Source organism: Brassica rapa, chromosome A03 (assembly GCF_000309985.2).
Source record: "Brassica rapa cultivar Chiifu-401-42 chromosome A03, CAAS_Brap_v3.01, whole genome shotgun sequence".
NCBI classification, from domain to species: domain Eukaryota; kingdom Viridiplantae; phylum Streptophyta; class Magnoliopsida; order Brassicales; family Brassicaceae; genus Brassica; species Brassica rapa.
Window position 1 is genome coordinate 34,976,236 of NC_024797.2, and position 20,391 is coordinate 34,996,626.

Sequence of the window (20,391 nt, forward strand, 5' to 3'; positions counted from 1 at the left end):
AGCTAGGCTAAAACAAGCAATGCGTACAAATCTATCATGAATATGACAACAAGGCAGATCTATAGTTTGGGGCTAATCCCACAAACCTATCTGAACCCTGGATCTAACAGTTGAACTACTCAGACATAGCGAATCAATTCATATCAATGGGTAAATAAAAACTCATAGAATTGATGATAAAGAAATGAAACAAGGAGTTCCAATCACAAGTGATCTTCTCTCCCAAATGAAACTTGTAACAAAACTAGGTCTAGAAAAGAAAAAGCTCTCTCTGCCGTCAAACACTTAGGCAGTATATATTCTACTAGGTTAAAAACTCGTCAGGGCATTTTGGTAATTTGGCTTGGCCTTGGTTTTTAAGTCTGCTGAATCCAAAATGTCGCGTCTGGTGTCTCGACATCGGTCGACGGTACATGTGTACATCGATCGATATTGATCTTCATCTGTCGAGGCATTTCCTGATATCGATCGTCAGCACTGATGCGAATCGATCGATTATTCTTCCTCTCGTCGACCTCTAAGTGGCCAGCTCGGGTGAAATGTCCTTTATGCTCCAAAATGCTCCAAAGTCATAGCTTTACTCCGATATGTACCTGAACCTGAAAACATACCTAGAAGAGTAGAAAACATAGATATATATATAGTAAAATAGTAATATACCATGGATAAAAATGGGTCAAATCCAGGGTATATCAGTGTTCTATGTTTCATTTGAGTTTATTTCACACCATCATGACTTTGTCTCTCATGAATATGTTTGAGTAAACCAATTGTTAGATTTAGGTTTCTCACCATGGTTGAAATTATGTACTGCTAATATGACTATTAAAAAGGTGTTTTGATTGTTCTTTCATTGCTTATGAACTTAATGCTAAAATTAAGATTGATCACCTTCATTTTAGATCTTAGGATTAATTGAGTCCAACTAACCGTCTCCCCTCAATACCTGAACCCATTTGCGTGATCTAACTAACTCAGGCGCAACGACAGTTGGTCTGAGAAGGTTAGAGAACAAGTTAAACCCGTTTGCAAAGCTCGCTAGAATAACCGTCGATCGACGCAACTATCGTTATGTCGGTCGATCGTTACAAAGATGTATCGGTCGATGTACATAATGTCACATCGATCGACACTCTCTCAAGATCAAAACACGACAGTTGAGATCCGAGATCTAGCGAAGATAACTTATCCGGTTAAATCAATGTTTAGTTCAAGAACCATTAAACCCTTTAGTCTAAACTAAGTGCATACATTTTATATCCTTGATAATTGCCTGAATCTAGCTGCTTTCCCAATCTTGAAACCACTTCAATTCAATCTATTGAATCACTATTGTTTTCGATTTATCATTTACTGCTTTTACAACTATTAAAATCTTTTAGTCTATCTTGATTTCTAATTATTTAAGTCTGTTGAGTAATCCTAGAGTCTCTGTGGATTCGATCCCTAAGTACTACATCTGAACCTCTTTTGATGAGAGTAACACTCTTTAGGGTAATTTGAGTGATATCACGCCTCCTTTATCAAATTAGCTTTATCTGATCCATGAGGAAATGAACATGTAGTAAACTCATCCGGATTGATTGGAATGCTGAAACGTGAATGAGCAGTCCTACCAACTTGTAACAATAAATAAGCAATTCCACTAGATGCGGTATTAAGAACTATATCTCCCCTACACCTAACCGCAGCTGATAAAATTTGCCAAAGAAAGGTTTTTACAGAGCCACCAAACCCATAAACAAAGAACATTCCACCTCTATCTTCAGAAATAGCACCAATGATCTCATCATATATTAATCTTTGTTCGACAGTCATCTTCAGAATATCTCTATCATGAGTGGTTTGCAATTCATCAAGATCGTAATTTAGTTCATCCAAGATCAAAAGATTTTCAATCGGTTTGAATTTGGGAGGCAGCTTAGGCATAGACTCATATACTGATAGTGAACTCCCATTCCTTTTCATAAGCTTCTTGATCTCTATAAGAGCATATAGTTTCTTGTCACTGTCACTGAGTATAAGTCCTGCAAAAAATTGAACACACAAAACTTTATGTTAATGAATATGAACCATCTACATATACCAGTTTCAAATTACATGTAGATGAAGGAAGAACATAAAGTTAAACTTATAGAAAAAGATATAAATATCACAATGTATATGAATATATGATATTGTACCTGGCCTATTCAAAAAGCATACTTCGATTATACTCTATATCTTCAGATAACAGTTCCCAAGTTTGTTTCCAAACAACATCTGGTTGAGACAGACTATCTGACAGAAGCATTAGAACAAAAAGACCACGAACAACAGCTGCAGAACTATCATAACTACGCCTCACTAAGTCATCTATATACTCCTGGTCATCATCTAAGATTCCTCGGGCATAACATGTCTCTTTGTACGTCTCATAAACCACCCCATTGTAGGTTTTAATATCATCATAGCTGGTCGGACCTCTGACATAGTTTAACAATACTCTCAGATAATAAGCATTTTCTTGCTTACGTGGGCCATAGTTAATTCTTCCAACGCTGAAGCCTTGTTTCCTTTTAGTGAACTTCTTCTGACTTTTGGAATAGGTGTAATAGTTGGGAATCTGAATATAAGTAAGAGTCCGAGCGAATGCATCAACTTCATTCAGCTTAAACCAAGCCAAAAACATAGTGTTCTATATTAGTTTTTGACCAACATCCTTCAGTTTGTCCTTCCCTCTGAAGATAATGTTTTGTTTCCCTGGTAGATGCCATTGAAGTATCTCAACTGATGTGGATCTATAATGTATTGGAAATGTAAAAATCATCTATGATCCTTCACAAGTAGAAACATATCTACAAAAAACATAGATATAGAAGTTAGGATATCAGAACAAAAGTATAATAATCTATTAATGTCATCACGTTAGACATCATGAATTAGTAATTTACCTGCAATCAAAGAAATCCTTTATTTCATTTTTTTTAATCTCTCCATCATTCCCTGTAGCTGAGAACGATGTTGCTGAACTCGGTATTGTATGATTCGTACATATTGAGGCTGAGACTTGTGGGCCTGGTGGTTCAACAACTACCGTAACACGGTCCGCTCCTTTATTAATGTATTTAAATAAATACTTAATAGAACCAACTTGGTTGCACCACTCTACATTAATAGAACTGCTAATAATCGACTGCTCGCGTCTTCTATAAACCGGAAACCCATCCTTTTTCACTTTAGTATTCTCTGCAAATGGCTTAGGAAACATTTTCGAACACTGCCCATTTTCCATACAGGGAGAGTTCATATTAGCAGTTCCACACAGACCATGAATCATCATATCCTTACAACATTGTAAAGATCTGGATCAGATGATTTACCTGGGATCTCAGCTGATATGATTCTATCAATATCTTCTGTTTTGGAAATTTGGAGGAAGGATGCATAAAGAGGAGAATGTGAGCATGTGGCAAGCCTCTCTTTTGAAATTCAACAGTATACGTAGCTGAAATAAAAAAAACACAATAAGAATATTAATTGTTTGCACATGATCCAATCAATATAAAGTTTATTCTGAAATTCTCATATAACCAGACATACTAATATTATAACTATATTAAAAATGAGTCGAAATTCAATTTACATGTAGATGTCTTTCCGAGAATATTTTTTTGTCAAATCATTCATCAAAGAATCAAGTTTCATCTTAAAGATTCGACAAATAATTTCCGTTATGTCATCTGAATTCAAGCCCCTTTTCTGAAGGAATCTTGTAATTTCTGGCCATTTCGGATTGCATGTAAATGTGATGAAAAGGTCTGGAAAACCAAAATGTCTGCAAATGGCCATAGCATCCAAGTACATATTCTTCATGTATCTTGGACCCCCTGTGAAAGTACCTGGTAGAACAAATTGTTGTCCTTGTTCATTCATGTCCAAGTTCCCAGCATTCTCAGACTGTTTAATAGAGTCATAACTATCCGAACGCAAACATGTCTGATTAAGCTTCAAATACCTCAGTCTGTTGGACTCGATAGTAGTATAAGCATCCACTATGAATTGTTGAAATAACCTCCTTGAATAAAGTAGAATGTGTGACTCATTTTCACGCTCTTGCATCCGAAAAGCAAAAAAACCGCCTCATACTGATAGTATCTTTTTTGAGTTTCTTTGAAGCTTCTGTGACACCTTTTTTATACTAATCCTGAAACCATCCTCACCATAAACAAATATTAGAGGATATTGTAGTGCTAGATAGGAGATGTGAACCTCATCAATCCTGGTAAGTCGTCCAGACTTATGCTGTAGAACAATATCACGCTTATCCATTCCTAAATTAAAATCTCCAGGAATCAATGCAGCAACCTCTGATGTTGTTGCCATTTTATATGTCCTACCATCCTTGTCACTTTTACTGACAATTCGCATATGGAAATTCTGTTCAGGATTCTCCACAAATGTCTCTCTAGCTGATCGAAACTGCATAACATATGGATTAACATCATTCAACATCTTCATAATAGGTTGAATAATATCCTTCTTCAACCCATCTTTCTTACTGTCCGAGGAGGTCTTTTTTGATATGCTGGTAGCAGACAAAAAACAACAACCATTTAATCATACATCAGAACTATAGACAAAAAGAACATATATTATTAGTGAAAAAATTAGTTACCTCAGAGCATTAAATCTATTTTCAACTTTATTCTCTGTGTCAACAATGTATAGCTATCCAAACTTGGCATAGCCTCCTTCAGGTGGTGTTAAACTTCCCATTAGATGATAGTTTTCACCGTGAAGCTGAAACATTTGTGGTCATTTTCCCTTGTTTAGAGATTTCTCTACCTTTCCACCAAGAGAAGTGAAAGAAAAAACCATATTGTATGCTCTAGTATTCCTTTGAAAAAGTTTGCTAAGCTTATCACTTCCTGTTAGAAGGTTCATTAGAAGCTCAAGGGGTTTCTTTAAATATGGCAACTGAACTTGTCCTGGCATGCAACACAAAGTAAATATACGTTTTTGTCTAGATTTACTCTTGTTTATGCGTTCACCATATCACATGATATATCCACAATGAACACAAGTGTGCTCTGTGTCACCCTCATCAACATAATCTGTTAAATTATAAGAACGTAGGTTAGGAAAACGTCTTCCACAGTCAAAATATAACTTCAGTAATTAAACTAACCATCTTCTTTGGACGGCACTGTTTTGACTTTTTTCTTCACTTCAGAGAAAGCTTTTCTAAACATGGCTGCCAGTAAACTAACTCGTTCATATTGGTTGTCTACCTCTGGTTCCTCATCAATAGATTGTTTGCCATCTGAATGATCAGTACCAGAGCTTTCCTGACTACTACACTCGATGAATTCTATATCTTCCACTTGCGCGAGTAAATCTGCAAAACATATATAAAATAGCCATAGTATCAGACATGAAATTGTGGTTTAAACATATTAGTAGGAAATACCTTCATTAAACGAATCATCATGTGGACCGTTATGTTCTAATTGATCATTTTTGACATTGATGAATCTCTTGGCGTTTCCTTGGTATTTGTGTTTGGTATTTTATGAATTGGTGTTTGTTGTCTTTCAAATGTAAGCTGACTTGGGCATGATTCAATGTAGGTACCCGACATTCCTGCATCGTAAAACAACAGAAGCTCTAAGGGAGATAGAATTGTAGCAGTATATAAGACACGTCATGGTAAAATCACAGACTATTTGGTTAGTATTTTTATCACTATGGCAGTATATAAGATATACATCTATGTTGTCTATCAAAAGTGGACATTTCTGAATCTCTTGGCATATCTCTATTATTTGAGTTTGGCATATTAGAGATTGGTGTGTGTTGTATTTCAAATGTGAGCTGACTTGGACATGATACAGTGTAGATAGTTGAGATTCCTGCATAATAAAATGAATTAGTTGATGAAAGTAAAAACGTATAGGCATAGAAGACACTCTTTTGTTTTATCTTTGAATACTCTGGTAGTAAAGAAGATGTACATTTAGTTAACTGGCTTCTTTTCTTTTGATTAGGACTATCTTTGCTTTCTTTATAAGGAAACACTACACATTTAACAACGCATATATTAGTTGAATGGAATAATAAACTTAGAACATCAACATAGGCATAGTTTAGCATAGATATCTACCTAGCTTGTTTTTAGGTTTAGACATTGTTACTCGTGAGTGAGACATTTATGGGTAGTTTTTACTGGTAACATCATTCAATAGTCTTGCAAAAACTGTACTCAAGGAGACATCTTTAGTATGGGAGGAAACGCGGGTTCTTTGTTTAGACCATGACTGTGAAGGTTTCCAACGACCATCAGCTCCAAGTGGAGCAACATGCTTTCTTTTCATAGGTATGCAGAAAACTCTTTGTATTTAACTATACTATACAATAAAATAAGGTTTACGGCTCTGAGAAATTAGTAGATCACCTTAACTTCAATTCTGATAGGTTTACAATTGTTCAGTGACTGCTGCCAATTATGTTTCTAAAATGAAAAATTTCTCTTCGTGGGTTGATAAACGAAATGTTCTGAAGTAAATGTATAGGCGGGATGATGGTAAATTAAAATGAGAATTACTTCAGTTAAGATTCTTTACATAATTAATAATATAATATCTTTTTAGATCGCAAAAACATATAATTGTAGATACAATATTACAGTAAATAATCTATCTTAACAAAATTGTTTACTATTTTTTTAAATTTTGTAATATTCTTTACGTTTAAAAAATATTTCTATAAATGTTTGTTTAATATTTTATAGTGCTATAAACTTTAAGTTATTTTTTTTCTGTACAGGATATTGGTGTATCATGAAGTAAAAAATGCTCATTGGGTTTCAAAAATGGATTCCAACTACAGCACATGTCAAGTAAGTTTCCACCTCTCTCTCACGCGTTGTATAGTAAACACATTTAAATATGAATAAGAGCTTGATCACTTTGAATACACTTAAGAAATGAATGACATCTCTATAAAGACTCATATTTATTAAAAATCATCTTTATTAGAACTCATGATTATTGAAAAACCACTAAAATCCCAGACTGAAAAGAAACATATAATAGAAAAATAAGAAAACATGCAACCATATCCATAAACCCACGCATCCTTTAACTACTCCTCCACATTCTTTTCCACTTTGATTATCTTAGAGCATTGTTTCTTTGAAGTAGAAGACAGGTCATCAACTTCATTGTCTCCTTTTCGTTTAGACAGTGGAGTAGAAGATAAACATGTGTTATCTTCACTTTCAATGGTGATGTAAGATACCTGAAACAAATATCATATAAGAACATTAAGTTCACCAATACAAAAATGCTTAATCTTATATATTAAAAAACAGAAAACAAAAAATTACAAACCTTTCCTGATGAACGATTATATGAAACAACATTAGTCAATGTATCTTCAGTATTCTCTTCGTCAGACTCAGATATTATTTCATCAGCAGACCAAGTCTTGCCAATGCTAAATATATGAGATCCATAGTCAACATTGTCTTTGCTCACATAGACACCAAATTTGAAAATCTTTCCAATTAACTCGTTAATAGAGTCAGGTATATCTTCAGGATCCTCAACCTAAATAGTAATATATATACAACATTATAAAAACAAAAAACAAAAACAATAATATAACAGTGTAAAGATACCTTATTGATACCTCTTCTAGAGAACTATCTAAGAGCACTTCAGCACTTACTCCAACAACAGGTTCAACAATAGTATCAAGCAATATCACCTTAGTTTCACCAGTGTCATCCTTTATTAATAGATGCACCTGAAACCGAAATCATAAATAAAATAGGTAAGTCAAATAGATTATAAGCATTTTCGGGCTTTTAAGATGTAAGGAATATATTTAGGTGCAACATTGGTAACTTCATGTTTGCATGAATCGCAATACCACAAATATTTCACAGGCAAAATATCCTTCTTAGCAATGTTGGTCACCTTCTTGAAGTGACACTTAACACAACCAAAATAATATCATGTCCAGTATGTATCTATTGCATACAATGTTCCCTCAACAATGCATTTTTCAATCTATAGAAATAATATTAGTGTTAGTAAATGCCTAGACTGGTTTGCTAAATTTAGGGATTAAAAAATGAACCTCAGTTGCCATTATGATATCCAAGACTGTTCTATCTAGATAAACAAACCACTTATCTTGTTGGCGTTTGTTCCCTTTAGGTTTTACAACCTCACCAGTACTAGTTGTGAGAGCAAGCTCATCATTTGGCATCCTAAATCACAAAAAAAAACTTTGCATAAGGACGTTTAAAAAAGGTAGTTATGAGATTAGAATAAAACGTACAGTCTTTGATAATCTTGCACATCAAATCCAGGTGGATTGATCTCCAGAGTTGAAGTTTCAAATGAATTTGTTATCTGAACTTGTCCTACATCAAACCAAATAAATTATCGCAATGAATGAAAATCCTATTTTAAATGTATACTTTTCATATGTTTAGTAAATATCTTACCCTTGTAAACATTGATTTTAGCAAACCTCAGTAAGCCGAGAAAATTTTGATTCACTTGACCAACTTTGTATGCATACAAAAGGTGCTCAGCAAAACGACCCCAAAAACAACATGCGATTTGGTGATTACTGATAGTATATGAAAAATATAAAGATTACTACACCATGTTTTGATATATATGAAATGTCTGTGTGTGGAGAGGTGATTCAAATAAATTTACTTTGTATCTGTCAAGGTAAGCTCCAGCTTCTTGGTTTCTTTACCTTACACTGGCACGACCTTCATTTCCCCAATATCTATGGCTTGACCAATAACATCTACAAACATATGAACAAAACCGTAAGATTAGTTTATATAAAGAGAAGCATATACATTTTCAACGAAAGCAATTATGAAATACCAATAAGAAAATTGAGTCAAGTGCTCAGGTACTCTTAATGAGGGAAAAAGTGATCTAGCGTACTCTCATGTAATCTGCCATACTCTTATCTGTTTTCCTACTCTTCAACTCGATGGTCAAAGTCGAAAGTGCCCCTCTCTACTTGACCAATGAAAACCCTCTCTACTTGACCAATCAAAACGCTCCTTTACTTGACCAATAAAAAAAAAGCGTGGCTTATCTCTCTCTCCTGACCAGGTGGATTTTTTTAATTAGTTTTAATTTTTCTCTCTCCTCCCTAATTGTCTCTCTCGACGGACGGCGAAGAAAGCGAATGAAAGCTAGAGCGATCGTTCGGAGTTTCTATTGTAAAGGAGATTGCGGCGAGCGTGGGTGCTGTAATTGACCCCCAACCCAGGTCAGATAAACTTCAGTTAAAACATTGTCTTGCTCTGTATCTTATAACTCAATCCCATCATAGTGGACTCGAATGAATGAACTCAATGCGGCTCGTTAGGTTGGGATTTTTAGACAGTAGATTTCGAATATATGGGTCTTTGTGTTGTTAATTGAGAGTTGTATGGTGTGTTTGTAATCAAAGTCAACAAGAAATGTCGGGAATCAAAGCTGAAATCCGGAATTAAAAGGGTGAAACTGGTAGACTATAAAAGTGTAAATAGGTAAAACTTTACTGTTGAGAAAAAGTGTAAACAAGTATAATTTAGTAGGACTTTAATAGCAAAACTGTATAACTAGGATTATCCTTAATTGTATACTTTTATTTGGTACAACAGATAATGGGTTATTCTTCTACAAACATACACTTTGACTATGATGGACAATATGCGAAATCTGGAGATGATTATGAATGGATTCCAAGCGATGGTCGTTTGTATGGTATATCCTTTAAGACATCATCATTGGATGAGATCACTTATTCTTGTTTGAAGGAGAGGATATGCAAGAAGAAGAGCATAGATCCGTGTTTAAAGAGGATGAATCTGAGTTACATTCCACTGGTAGTAGAACATAAGAGGCAATCATATATTTTGGATGATGAAGATGTGTATGTGTATCTGACATCAGTGTATAAAGAGGGAAGAAGAAGTATTTTGCATGTAGAGGTCATCGAAGATATGGAAATAGTTCCAGTAATGGAGCAACAATCAGTAGTTGAGAAAGAAAGCTCATATGGTGGGAACTATAGTGAGCTTGCGAGTGGATTACCCGAAGTTGAAGGTAATCAGGGTGCACTCACTCTATTTCCTCGCATTGAAAAAGCAGAACTATATCTGCCGGGGGCTGAACGGGTGGAGAATGTTGTTATAAATGGAGAAGCCGACGAAAGGGGCATTAATGTTGTTAATGGAGAAGCCGGCGAAGGGGGCATTAATATTGTTAATGGACAAGCCGGCGAAGGAGGCGTGGACAGTGAGGGCGACGTGGATAACTCTATGGGTGTTCGTCCTAGTTCGTACTATGTTGAGCTCCCACGTGTTGCAAAAGAAAATCCAGTGGTTAAAGAGTGGGAAGATGGTTTGGGTCTTCAGTTGTTTCAAGAATTTGAGAGTAAAGAAGCTGTGAAAGATATTATTGATAGAGCATCACAGGAGAACTGTTTCGGAATCAGTATTTGCAACTCGGACAGGGGTCGATATGTGGTGAAATGTCGGGGAGCTGATGAAGGTTGTAAATGGAGTGTGAGAGCAACAAAGATAAATAATTCTGAAGCGTTCTCGATTAGAACATACAAGAATATGCATTCATGCTCTCGCGTAACTTCAAGTACTAGAAAGAAAAGGAAAGTTACACCAAGATGTGTTGCAGCTATAGTGCACAAGGATTATCCGGGACTATATGAGACACCAAAAGCGAAAATCCTGGCCGGTCTGGTGCAAAGGAAAGTGGGTGTGGAAGTGTCGTATACGACATGTTTGAGAGGAAAAAACTAGCTGTTGCGGATATTCGTGGTGATCCCGAGAAGGGATATAGAATATTGCCTTCTTATTTGTATATGTTAGAGAAGGCGAACCCGGATACAAAAACAAGTTTGGTAGTGGATAAAGACAACCGGTTCAGATACCTATTTGTTGCGCTGGGAGCCTCCATTGAAGGGTTTGAATACATGAGGAAAGTCATCACTGTGGATGCAACTTTCCTGAAGACTATTTAAGGTGGTTGTTTAATTATTGCCATGGCTCAGGATCCAAACCTTCACCATTATCCAATAGCCTTTGTTGTGGTTGATGGGGAGAAAAACGAAAGCTGGAAGTGGTTTTTCACGACGCTGAAAACTGTTATACCGGATTCGACGGAATTGGTGTTTGTTTCAGACAGAAATCCAAGTCTGATAAAAGCTGTTGCTGAAGTGTATCCGATGTCTAAACATGGGTATTGTATCTGGCATATATCGCACAATGTGAAAGGTCATGTCAATCATGGCAGGGACGAGGTTGCACTACTATTCCGAAAGGTTGCATGTCTTTATTCAGAGCCTGAGTTTAAAAAGCAGTATGACGATTTTAGGGAGAGGTATCCATCGTGTGCTAGGTATCTTGATAAAAGTGTCGAAGTCGAACGGTGGGCGAAGTGTCATTTCCCCGGTGCTAGGTACAACATAGACACCTCTAATTGTGCGGAGTCTTTGAATGCGGTATTTGAAAAGGCGCGAAGGATGTCTTTATTGCCTATGATTGATACAGTTATTGAGAAAATGTCTGAGTGGTTCAACAGACATAGGAATGATGCAGCAGAAGGACCATCATCTCGAAAATTGGTTCCTTTGGTGGAGAACAAATTGCATAACAGAACACCGAAAGGTTCTAAACTTACAGTGACTCCGCTGAACATTTTTCAGCTTGAATACAGTGTTATTGGAGCAGACGGAATGACTTATTCCGTGGATTTGCAACATAAAACGTGCAGTTGCAGGAAGTTTGATATAGATAAATACCCATGTAGACATGCAATAGGCGCTATCATTAAGTGTTTGAAGCATGATAGACCATTACAGTTGAGTGACATGTACGATTTCATTTCGAAATATTACTTCATTACACTGTGGGCCAAAGCGTATCGAAGGACTATATATCCACTCCCTCATATAACTCATTGGATGGTTCCAAAAGAAGTCGCGGCGGCGAAGTGTCCTCTACCTCCAGACTACAAGAAAAGAAAGGAAAGACATCAGGAAAAAAGGCATCCTTCGGCGGGAGAAAGTTGGCCCCGTCCCCGTCCTAATAAGTATATCCCGAATAGGGGTCTGGCTAGCTATTTCAACTGCTCGCAGGGAACTGAAGGAACTGAAGGAGCTGAAGGAACTGAAGGAGCTGAAGGAACTGAAGGAGCTGAAGGAACTGAAGGAGCTGAATGAACTGAAGGAACTGAAGGAATAGAAGGAACTGAAGGACCTGAAGGGACTCAAGGAACACAAAGCACTCAAGGAACTGAAGGACCTGAAGGAACAGAAGGAACTGAAGTGTTATATGAATGTGAACCTTAGTGAAACCTGAGTAAAGTGATTTCGTTTTATGTTTGTAAAACTTGGTGAAACTTTCGTTATGTAACCTTTCGTTAGTTGATGATTTTTATTACAGTTGCGATGACATAACTTATCCATGTTCTAGGATGATGACGTGACGTATTCAACATGTTGTGAAATCCGAAAAACTTCGAGTGAAAAAATTATAATCTGGAATACATTTTCTGTCGAATGGGAAGGGAATACATCATTGTTAGCTATATTTTTTGTATACACTACCTCGTGGGATTAGAAAAGTTACATATGTCACGAAATCAAATTTTATTCTACATGAGCACTAATAGGGATGTTAACATGGGTAATTACCTATGGGTTGGGTTTTTACCCGTCTAAGATTTAGTGGGTCAATCATGGGTATTAATTTTAAAACTCATATTTATGTTGGGTAAATATAAAAGGGTAATGGTGTACCCATGGGTTTTCAATTATATTATTATATTTTCACCATTTTTTAATTAAATTATATAAAATTTGCAAAAACATTTTTTCCGTCAAAATCAAAAAAAAAAAATTTCCGCCAAAACCGTACAAATAAATTATCTCACAGAAACCAAAATATGAGTTTTCACGCCAAAACCGAAAAATCGAGTTTTCCGCCAAAACCGAAAAATCGAGTTTTCCGTCAAAACCGAAAAATCGAGTTTTCACGGCAAAACCGAAAAATCGAGTTTTTTTGCCGAAATCGCATAACTGACTTTTTCCGCCAAAACCATAAAACCAAGTTTTCCCGTCAACACCGCAAAACCGAGTGTTCCCGTCAAAACCGCAAAACCGAGTTTCCGATTGAAAACCGTAAAACCGAGTTTTCCCGCCAAAACCGCAAAACCAAGTTTTTTCGCCAAAACCGCAAATCCCAATTTTCACGGCAAAAACCGCAAAATCCAATTTTCCCGCCAAAATTGCAAAACTCAAATTTCCGCCGAAATCGAAAAATCGTGTTCTCGCCGAAACCAAAAAACCGAGTTTTCCCGCCGAAACCGTAAGACAGAGTTTTCTCGCCAAAACTGCAAGCAAGTTTTTTCGCCGAAACCGAAAAAACCGAGTTTTCCCGCCGAAACCGAAAAATCGAGTTTTCCCGCCGAAACCGAAAAACCGAGTTTTCCCGCCGAAACCGAAAAACCGAGTTTTCCCGCCGAAACCGAAAAATCAAGTTTTCCCGCCGAAACCAAAAAATCGAGTTTTTCCGCCAAAACTGGAAAATCAAAATTTTCTGCCGAAATCGCAAAACCGACTTTTTCCGCCAAAATCGAAAACAGGTTTTTCCGCCAAAATCGTGAACGAGTTTTTACGGTTAAACAAGTTTTTCTATAAAATTGCGAAATCTTGTTTATATATTAAAGCTCACATTAATGATATTAATATTTTACATGATTTTTTAAAAATAAATAAGATAATACTTTGGGTACCCATGGGTAAACCTATACCATATTGGGTTATTTTTTGGGTCTGGATTTCAAGATTGATATTTATGAGTTTTTGCGGGTTGGGTATAAACTGGGTTGGGTTATCTGTGGGTTGGGCTGGGCTGGGTTATTTTACCCTACCTTAACATCCCTAATTAGAGCCAATGAAGCTGGCCATCTTCTGGTATGTCTTCGGTTCACCTTCCATGCTCCCTTTTACCTTATTTTGTCATGATAATGCATTCATCTCTTATTTACTCAGGCTGGCGAAGGAGTGAAACTGGAAGAAACTCAGGCTCCTCCCTTTGTTGCAGCAATGGAAGGTAAAACCTACATATTCCAGGTGAGAGTTAGTTCCTACAACTTCAAAGCAAATCACCAAACCCTTACAATCTCCTGGTGTAAAACGGGACGAGGTGAAGCGTTTAAAAAGGGAGGCTGCTGAGACAGAAAGGAATCACATAGAAGAATAAGAAGGCCCGAGAGAGAACAGAGCGTCAAGCTGCAGTGAGAGAGAGAGAGAAGCTGCTAGACTGAGAATAATGAGGCAAGAACACGCACTTCATCTTGACGGATCTGAGAAAGGACCTGATGCTACACATGTAAGTTCTCTTTTCTTTGACACCCAATTCTTATACTTCGCTTATTAAAGTCTTTTATAAATTCAGGAGTCAGCGGAAGTTGTTTGATTCTTTGTTGATGCTAAGATGAATTCTCTGGTAAGTTTTTTGAAGTAGCATAAATATATAAACGTTACATTTTTACATAGATGATTAGAAAACCTGTTTTATGTACTTTTTCTCAAACATTTGGTGAAAATACAATGATCAGGTTTTGAAACTGTTAAAATACGTACTAGAAGTAAAAGAAATACCTTTTTTTTTTTTCTAAAATAAACATCTTTTACTATTAGTATCTGATTCATGTTTACCATAGAAGCTTCTAAATGTTTGGTTTACAGTGTATACTTTTGCATGAACAGTTATCATTCATTCTGACATGCTTGAAGAAGATCTGAACAAAGGTTTACAACTTTGGATCAATCTTCCATCTGACGAGAAAATGTAACAAACCCATTTACTAAATCCACATTTTTAAGTTTCTAAACAGGAATGTTGACTACTTTGGTTATGAATCTGACAGAAAATAAACAAACTACCAAAAACTGCTGGTTGTTGACGTACCAAAAGCAAAAGAAAATGGTGTCCAAGTTGGTCATCGCAGGGGAACCAATGGGAATTCAATCCCTGTTTTGTACACCAACACTGTTCCTCGAATTTGCTCTCGATCCGGGAGCCCAGCTCCACCATGACGTTCCGGAATCGTGGAAAGTGTTTGCTTACGTTATAGAAAGCAGATCCATTTTCCGGGTCCTCTGAACGCTTCCTATGTTTCAGCACTGAACGGTTGTTGTGTTCGGTCAATGCAATGATGGAGTTAGCGTGTGGAAAGAAATTGAGGTTTGTTATTATAGCTGGAGAACCGGTGGTTCAGTACCGTTCAGTATGACCTCGAAGTGAATCATTTTAACATAATATTGAGTCTCTTTTTCACACCTTTGCTGAAGCCGTTATATTATCATCTCTGTTGAATTTTCCTGTAAACAATTTGAATTTGTTTTGCAATTACAAAACCATAATATGTCCTTTTTTCTCAATGCATATATGTCTCAACGTAATAAAACATGTTTGATCTGGTAGACCAATCAAAGGCATTTTTTTTAAAAAAATACTCAATTATTTTTTACAAACGATGATTTATGCGTCCATTAGCCAAATTTAAACTACCTTTTAAACTACCAAATAAAATTACTGTTAAAATAATTCATATCATACATTATTTAACAACCGTAAGCAATAGTTTGTTTCGTACGATTTAAGACTTAACACTTCATTTTAGCTCATCTAAAAGTTTAATTAGAATCATATTACGTTTCAAAGTGTTGTAATTATAGAAATGTAACGAAATAAATAAAAAATTGCAAAAAATTAATGTTGAATAAAAATTAACAAAGAACAATATTTAAACCCAAATATATTAATTTTTCTGAAAATAAAATAAAATAAATAAAATATATGAAATTTTGTACACACACTGTAGGTATGCTATAAATTACCCACTTACTGTTTGCATTTTGTGTAGATCCCCTGAGGGAAATATTGTAATTTTTTGAACTTTTAACCTTAAGGAGGGAAGTCCTGATAAACCTTTAATTATGTAACAAGTGCATGTATGTCATTAAAAAAAATGAAAACCACAACCAACAAATATGATCAAACAAAAAAAATTTAAAATTTAGATTGAGAATAAAAAAAAATAACAAATATTTCAAACCTGAATTGCAAACTTCTTATAAACAAAAGAAATAATTGTATCCAATAACAAAATACAATCAATATAGTCAACACATAATAAGCTATAATCAATTTTTTGTTTATCATTTTAAGTTAGCCAAGAATATTTATTTCAAAAAATCTATTCAATTATTTTTATAAAATGGCTAACTTCATTTTCATATATATAGTACATATACGATTCTAACAAAAATGCATATGTATTATGTTTCTCAAAAAAGATCATGTATATGTATAGAGTAGCAATAGTTTAACATTATGATATTATCTATTTATTTATCTTTATATATTTTTAGTTATATGAATAAGTTATTTTTTATATCGTGAAAATCATTAATTTTTTAAAAAACGTATAAAGAAAAAAGTTTATTTTTACAATTTTATAATAATTAGACAAGTATATAATTTCTAAAATGAATAGTTTAAATTGTTATATAAATTATGAAGGTTAGTACTATTTTTTAGTTAAAAGTAAATTAAACATGTAACATAAATTTATATTATTTGTCTTTTACTCACCCGCCCGTAGGGCAGGTTTATCCTAGTTTTCATATAAAACTGCATACATACATTTGGTCAAAATAAATTTATGGCGATCAAAATGGATATGAGTAAAGCGTATGACCGAATAGAAAGGAATTTTATTGAGGCTCTTCTTCACAAAATGGGTTTTGACCCTCGTTGGATCAAATTAATGCGGGAGTGTATATTTTCGGTTCAATATAGGATACTTCTTAATGGTCAGCCAAGAGGACTGATAATTCCTCAGCGTGGATTACGTCAAGGGGATCCTTTATCCCCTTACCTATTTATTATGTGTACTGAGGCTTTAATAGTGAGTATAAAGAAGGCAGAGAGACTGAAACAATTAACGGGTATGAAGGTAGCAAGAGCTTGTCCGGCAATACCTCATCTGTTGTTTGCGGATGATAGTCTTTTCTTTTGTCAGGCAAAGAAAGAAGAATGTCAAACTATTCTCAGGATTCTAAAGGAATACAAGATTGTCTCAGGACAACAAATTAACTTTCAGAAATCTTCAATTCAATCTGGGCATAAGATTGAAGAATCTAGTCGTCAAGAATGGAGGGATGCTTTAGGAATTCAAAATTTAGGAGGAATAGAATCTTATTTGGGATTGCCGGAAAGTCTGAGAGGATCTAAGGTACAAGTATTTGGTTTCGTACAATCCATGTTAAATAACAGTTAATGGATGGACGTTTAGATTTTTTACTAGGGGGGGGGGGAGGGAAGAGGTGATTATAATATCGGTGGTTACGGCTTTACCAAACCATGTGATGTCTGTTTATAAGTTACCAAATGCTACGGTAAAAAAGCTGACGAGCACAGTAGCTCAATTTTGGTGGAGCCCAGGTGGAAGTACAAGAGGTATGCACTGAAAATCATGGGATAAATTATGTGTTCGTAAAGATAATGGTGGATTAGGGTTTAAAAACCTCACAGACTTTAATACGGCGATGCTTGAAAAGCAATTGTCGTGGCTGATCGAGAAGCCGAATACTTTTTTTTCTCGAGTCTTTAAAGGACGGTATTACAGGAATGCTTCACCTCTGGAACCGATCCGATCATACTCCCCGTCATATGGCTGGAGGAGTATTACTTCTGCTAGATCTTTGGTTTGTAAAGGACTAATTAAAAGGATGGGAACAGGGTTCTGTGTGGAATGACCCTTGGATCCCATCCACTCGCCCGAGACAAGCAAACAAAAACCCTCTTCACTGTTACCCGGATATTACTATGGATTCTCTCATTAATGTGGAATCTCGAACATGGAACTTATCGGTAATTAGGACTTTGGTGGACCCTGATGATGTCAAAATTATTGAAAGTATTCCTTTAAGTAGGAATCAGATATCAGATAGGAATGGTTGGCACTTCACTAACAACGGCAGATATATTGTACAATCTGGGTATCAAGTGGAAAGAGTCTATCCAGACAAGGAAAAACCACTGGAATTTTATGGACCAACAGTGGATATACTTAAAGCCTATTGCTGGAAAATAAAGTGTCCTCCAAAGGTAAAGCATTTTTAACGGAAATTAATTTCAGGATGTATAGCGGTGATGAAAAATTTAAAGGCAAGAGGTATACATGGAGACACTTGTTGTGTACGGTGTGGAAATCAGGAGGAATCAATTAACCATGTTTTCTTTGAATGTCTCCCAGCACGACAAGTGTGGGCGCTATCAAAGATACCATCAAATCCAAATTTCTTTCCTACAAGTTCTTTTTATGCCAATATGGATCATCTCTTTTAGAGAGTTAATCCAAAAATGGAGGATCATCCGTTTGCATGGATAATATGGTATATCTGGAAAAGTCGGAATAACAAAGTGTTTAGCAACATTGATGTTGATCCGAGGGACACTCTTAAATTAGCAGAATTGGAATCAACACTTTAGGCTGAGGCGCATGTATCAAGGAATCAGAGTTTGGTACAGGAAATACAGACCATATCCACTCAAGTAACTGCAGGAAGATGGTGTTTTACAGATGGTTCATGGAAGGATAATGACCATTTTTCAGGGCAAGGCTGGTATAGTACTCTCCCGGGTTTTGATGGTTTGTTAGGGGCAAGAAATGTACGGGCATGTCTATCTCCTCTCCATTCGGAGTTAGAGGCATTAATATGGGCAATGGAATGCATGAAGAATTTAAGACAGTTCCAGGTCACGTTTGCTACGGATTGTTCTCAATTGGTGAAGATGGTTTCGGAACCTGAAGAATGGCCAGTATTTGAAGGCTACCTGGAAGACATTAAGCTTATCAGAAGAAGTTTCCTCAACTCAGAAATCATTCATGTTTCTCGAATGGCGAACCTCAAGGCGGATAGCTTAGCACGCAGTGCTAGGAAACAACCGTCTTTCGTCATACATATGGATGCAGAGTTACCACTTTGGTTTACAGAGTCAACATGAGTCTGTGAATGTTTGCTGTCAAAAAAAAACATTTGGTTTGTATAACAATGTTTTTGATATTCCACACAAAATGTAAATATTCAACCATGTATTTTAATCTGTGGAATTTGTATCCGGATTTCGTAAAAGATTTTCATAACAAACTTCATACATACATATTTTGTATAACCACGTTCTTAAAATGACAAAAAAAAACATGTTATTAATATTATTTAGCTGAACAAAATATTTTTAAATACTACTTTTGGAATGTTATACTCACAAAATTTACGATGCACACAATCTAAATCATTAATTTTGCAGAATCTTAAAATCAAGGACATTCCAAATACGATTCCTATTTTTAAGCTATCACATTAAACAAATCGATATATGTCTTACTAACACACTTTGCATACTACTTTCAAACTTTCAAATGCAATTTAAATAAATATGGAAATGTAAAAATACATTTCTCAGTGTTACTTCAAAATATGAGTATTCACCTTTCAAAATGTGTAAATCACATTTGACTAAATATACGGATATTCCTTTTTAAAACAACATCATAGCTGTATGATATTTTCTAGTTACCGATTTAAATCTCTTATATTAACAAACCATAACTGATTAAATGTTTTTAGTTCAGTTCATTCTTTCCTGAAGCAACACATCATCATTTTGTGGGACCCATCTCCGTTTTTTCTCAACTTGCGTGCCGTTTTTTGTTACCTCGCGTGACGTTTTCTTCCTGCCTGAAGTTTTGTGTTTTGCATGGGCTTTAGGTTTTCATTTCGGCCCGTTTGTTCTTCTATTAGAGACCATTCTTTGACTGTTAACATTCCTGCGAGCCAGATATCGAAATCAAACGCTGCTGCTTCGGCTTCTGCTTCTCCATTTATACGCTGATGGCGACACTCAATACGAATCAAATACCACCATAGTACTGGGTTTCACCTCCACTGACGTTACCCCTCTGTATTCTTCGATGCTCATCGGCCGTCAGCAATTGTTGATACAGAAAAGGTATCGGATTTGTCGACGAAAAGGTACATACTCTACACATCAACCACATCTCCCGATATTGTTATGTTTTTCAAGATTTATCGATCCAAACTGTGAAGGCTGCTGATATGAGCTTCTCCTGAAGTATCGCTTCACCTACAGCCTCACAAACTTCTTGGCAACAAAGAACAAGGACATAAGTCAGCTATCACCAATTCACTTTTTTCTTTAGCCACAAGTCTATATTGTGAAGACAAAGGAGTACAAGTAAGTTTAGATTGATCTCCTTTGTC

General features: G+C 35.7%; 2 protein-coding genes, 1 long non-coding RNA gene and 1 pseudogene across 3 annotated transcripts in view; 2 read left to right on the forward strand and 2 right to left on the reverse strand.

Annotated features, from left to right (window-relative positions):
* The window catches only part of LOC117132693, a 27,635-nt pseudogene extending 22,012 nt beyond the window's left edge, over positions 1 to 5,623 (reverse strand).
* The window catches only part of LOC103848277, a 38,928-nt gene that overhangs the window by 10,819 nt on the left and 7,718 nt on the right, over positions 1 to 20,391 (forward strand). Inside the window, exons 2-9 of the mRNA XM_033288221.1 lie at positions 5,613 to 5,711; positions 6,250 to 6,358; positions 6,808 to 6,880; positions 9,674 to 14,007; positions 14,086 to 14,425; positions 14,492 to 14,542; positions 14,806 to 14,887; positions 14,967 to 20,365. Coding sequence (XP_033144112.1) covers positions 6,342 to 6,358; positions 6,808 to 6,880; positions 9,674 to 10,831 — 1,248 coding nt within the window. The 5' untranslated portion in view covers positions 5,613 to 5,711; positions 6,250 to 6,341 and the 3' untranslated portion in view covers positions 10,832 to 14,007; positions 14,086 to 14,425; positions 14,492 to 14,542; positions 14,806 to 14,887; positions 14,967 to 20,365. The remainder of the gene's footprint in view (positions 1 to 5,612; positions 5,712 to 6,249; positions 6,359 to 6,807; positions 6,881 to 9,673; positions 14,008 to 14,085; positions 14,426 to 14,491; positions 14,543 to 14,805; positions 14,888 to 14,966; positions 20,366 to 20,391) is intronic.
* On the reverse strand, positions 7,332 to 8,210 carry LOC117132860. The gene is made up of 2 exons (XR_004456542.1): positions 7,675 to 8,210; positions 7,332 to 7,592 (listed from the first exon to the last, which is right to left on the reverse strand). It is a non-coding gene; the product is annotated as an uncharacterized LOC117132860 (long non-coding RNA).
* Positions 11,074 to 12,252, forward strand: LOC103849472 (protein FAR-RED ELONGATED HYPOCOTYL 3-like). Its single transcript, XM_009126225.2, has one exon. The coding sequence runs from the start codon at positions 11,074 to 11,076 to the stop codon at positions 12,250 to 12,252; it is 1,179 nt and encodes a 392-aa protein (XP_009124473.2).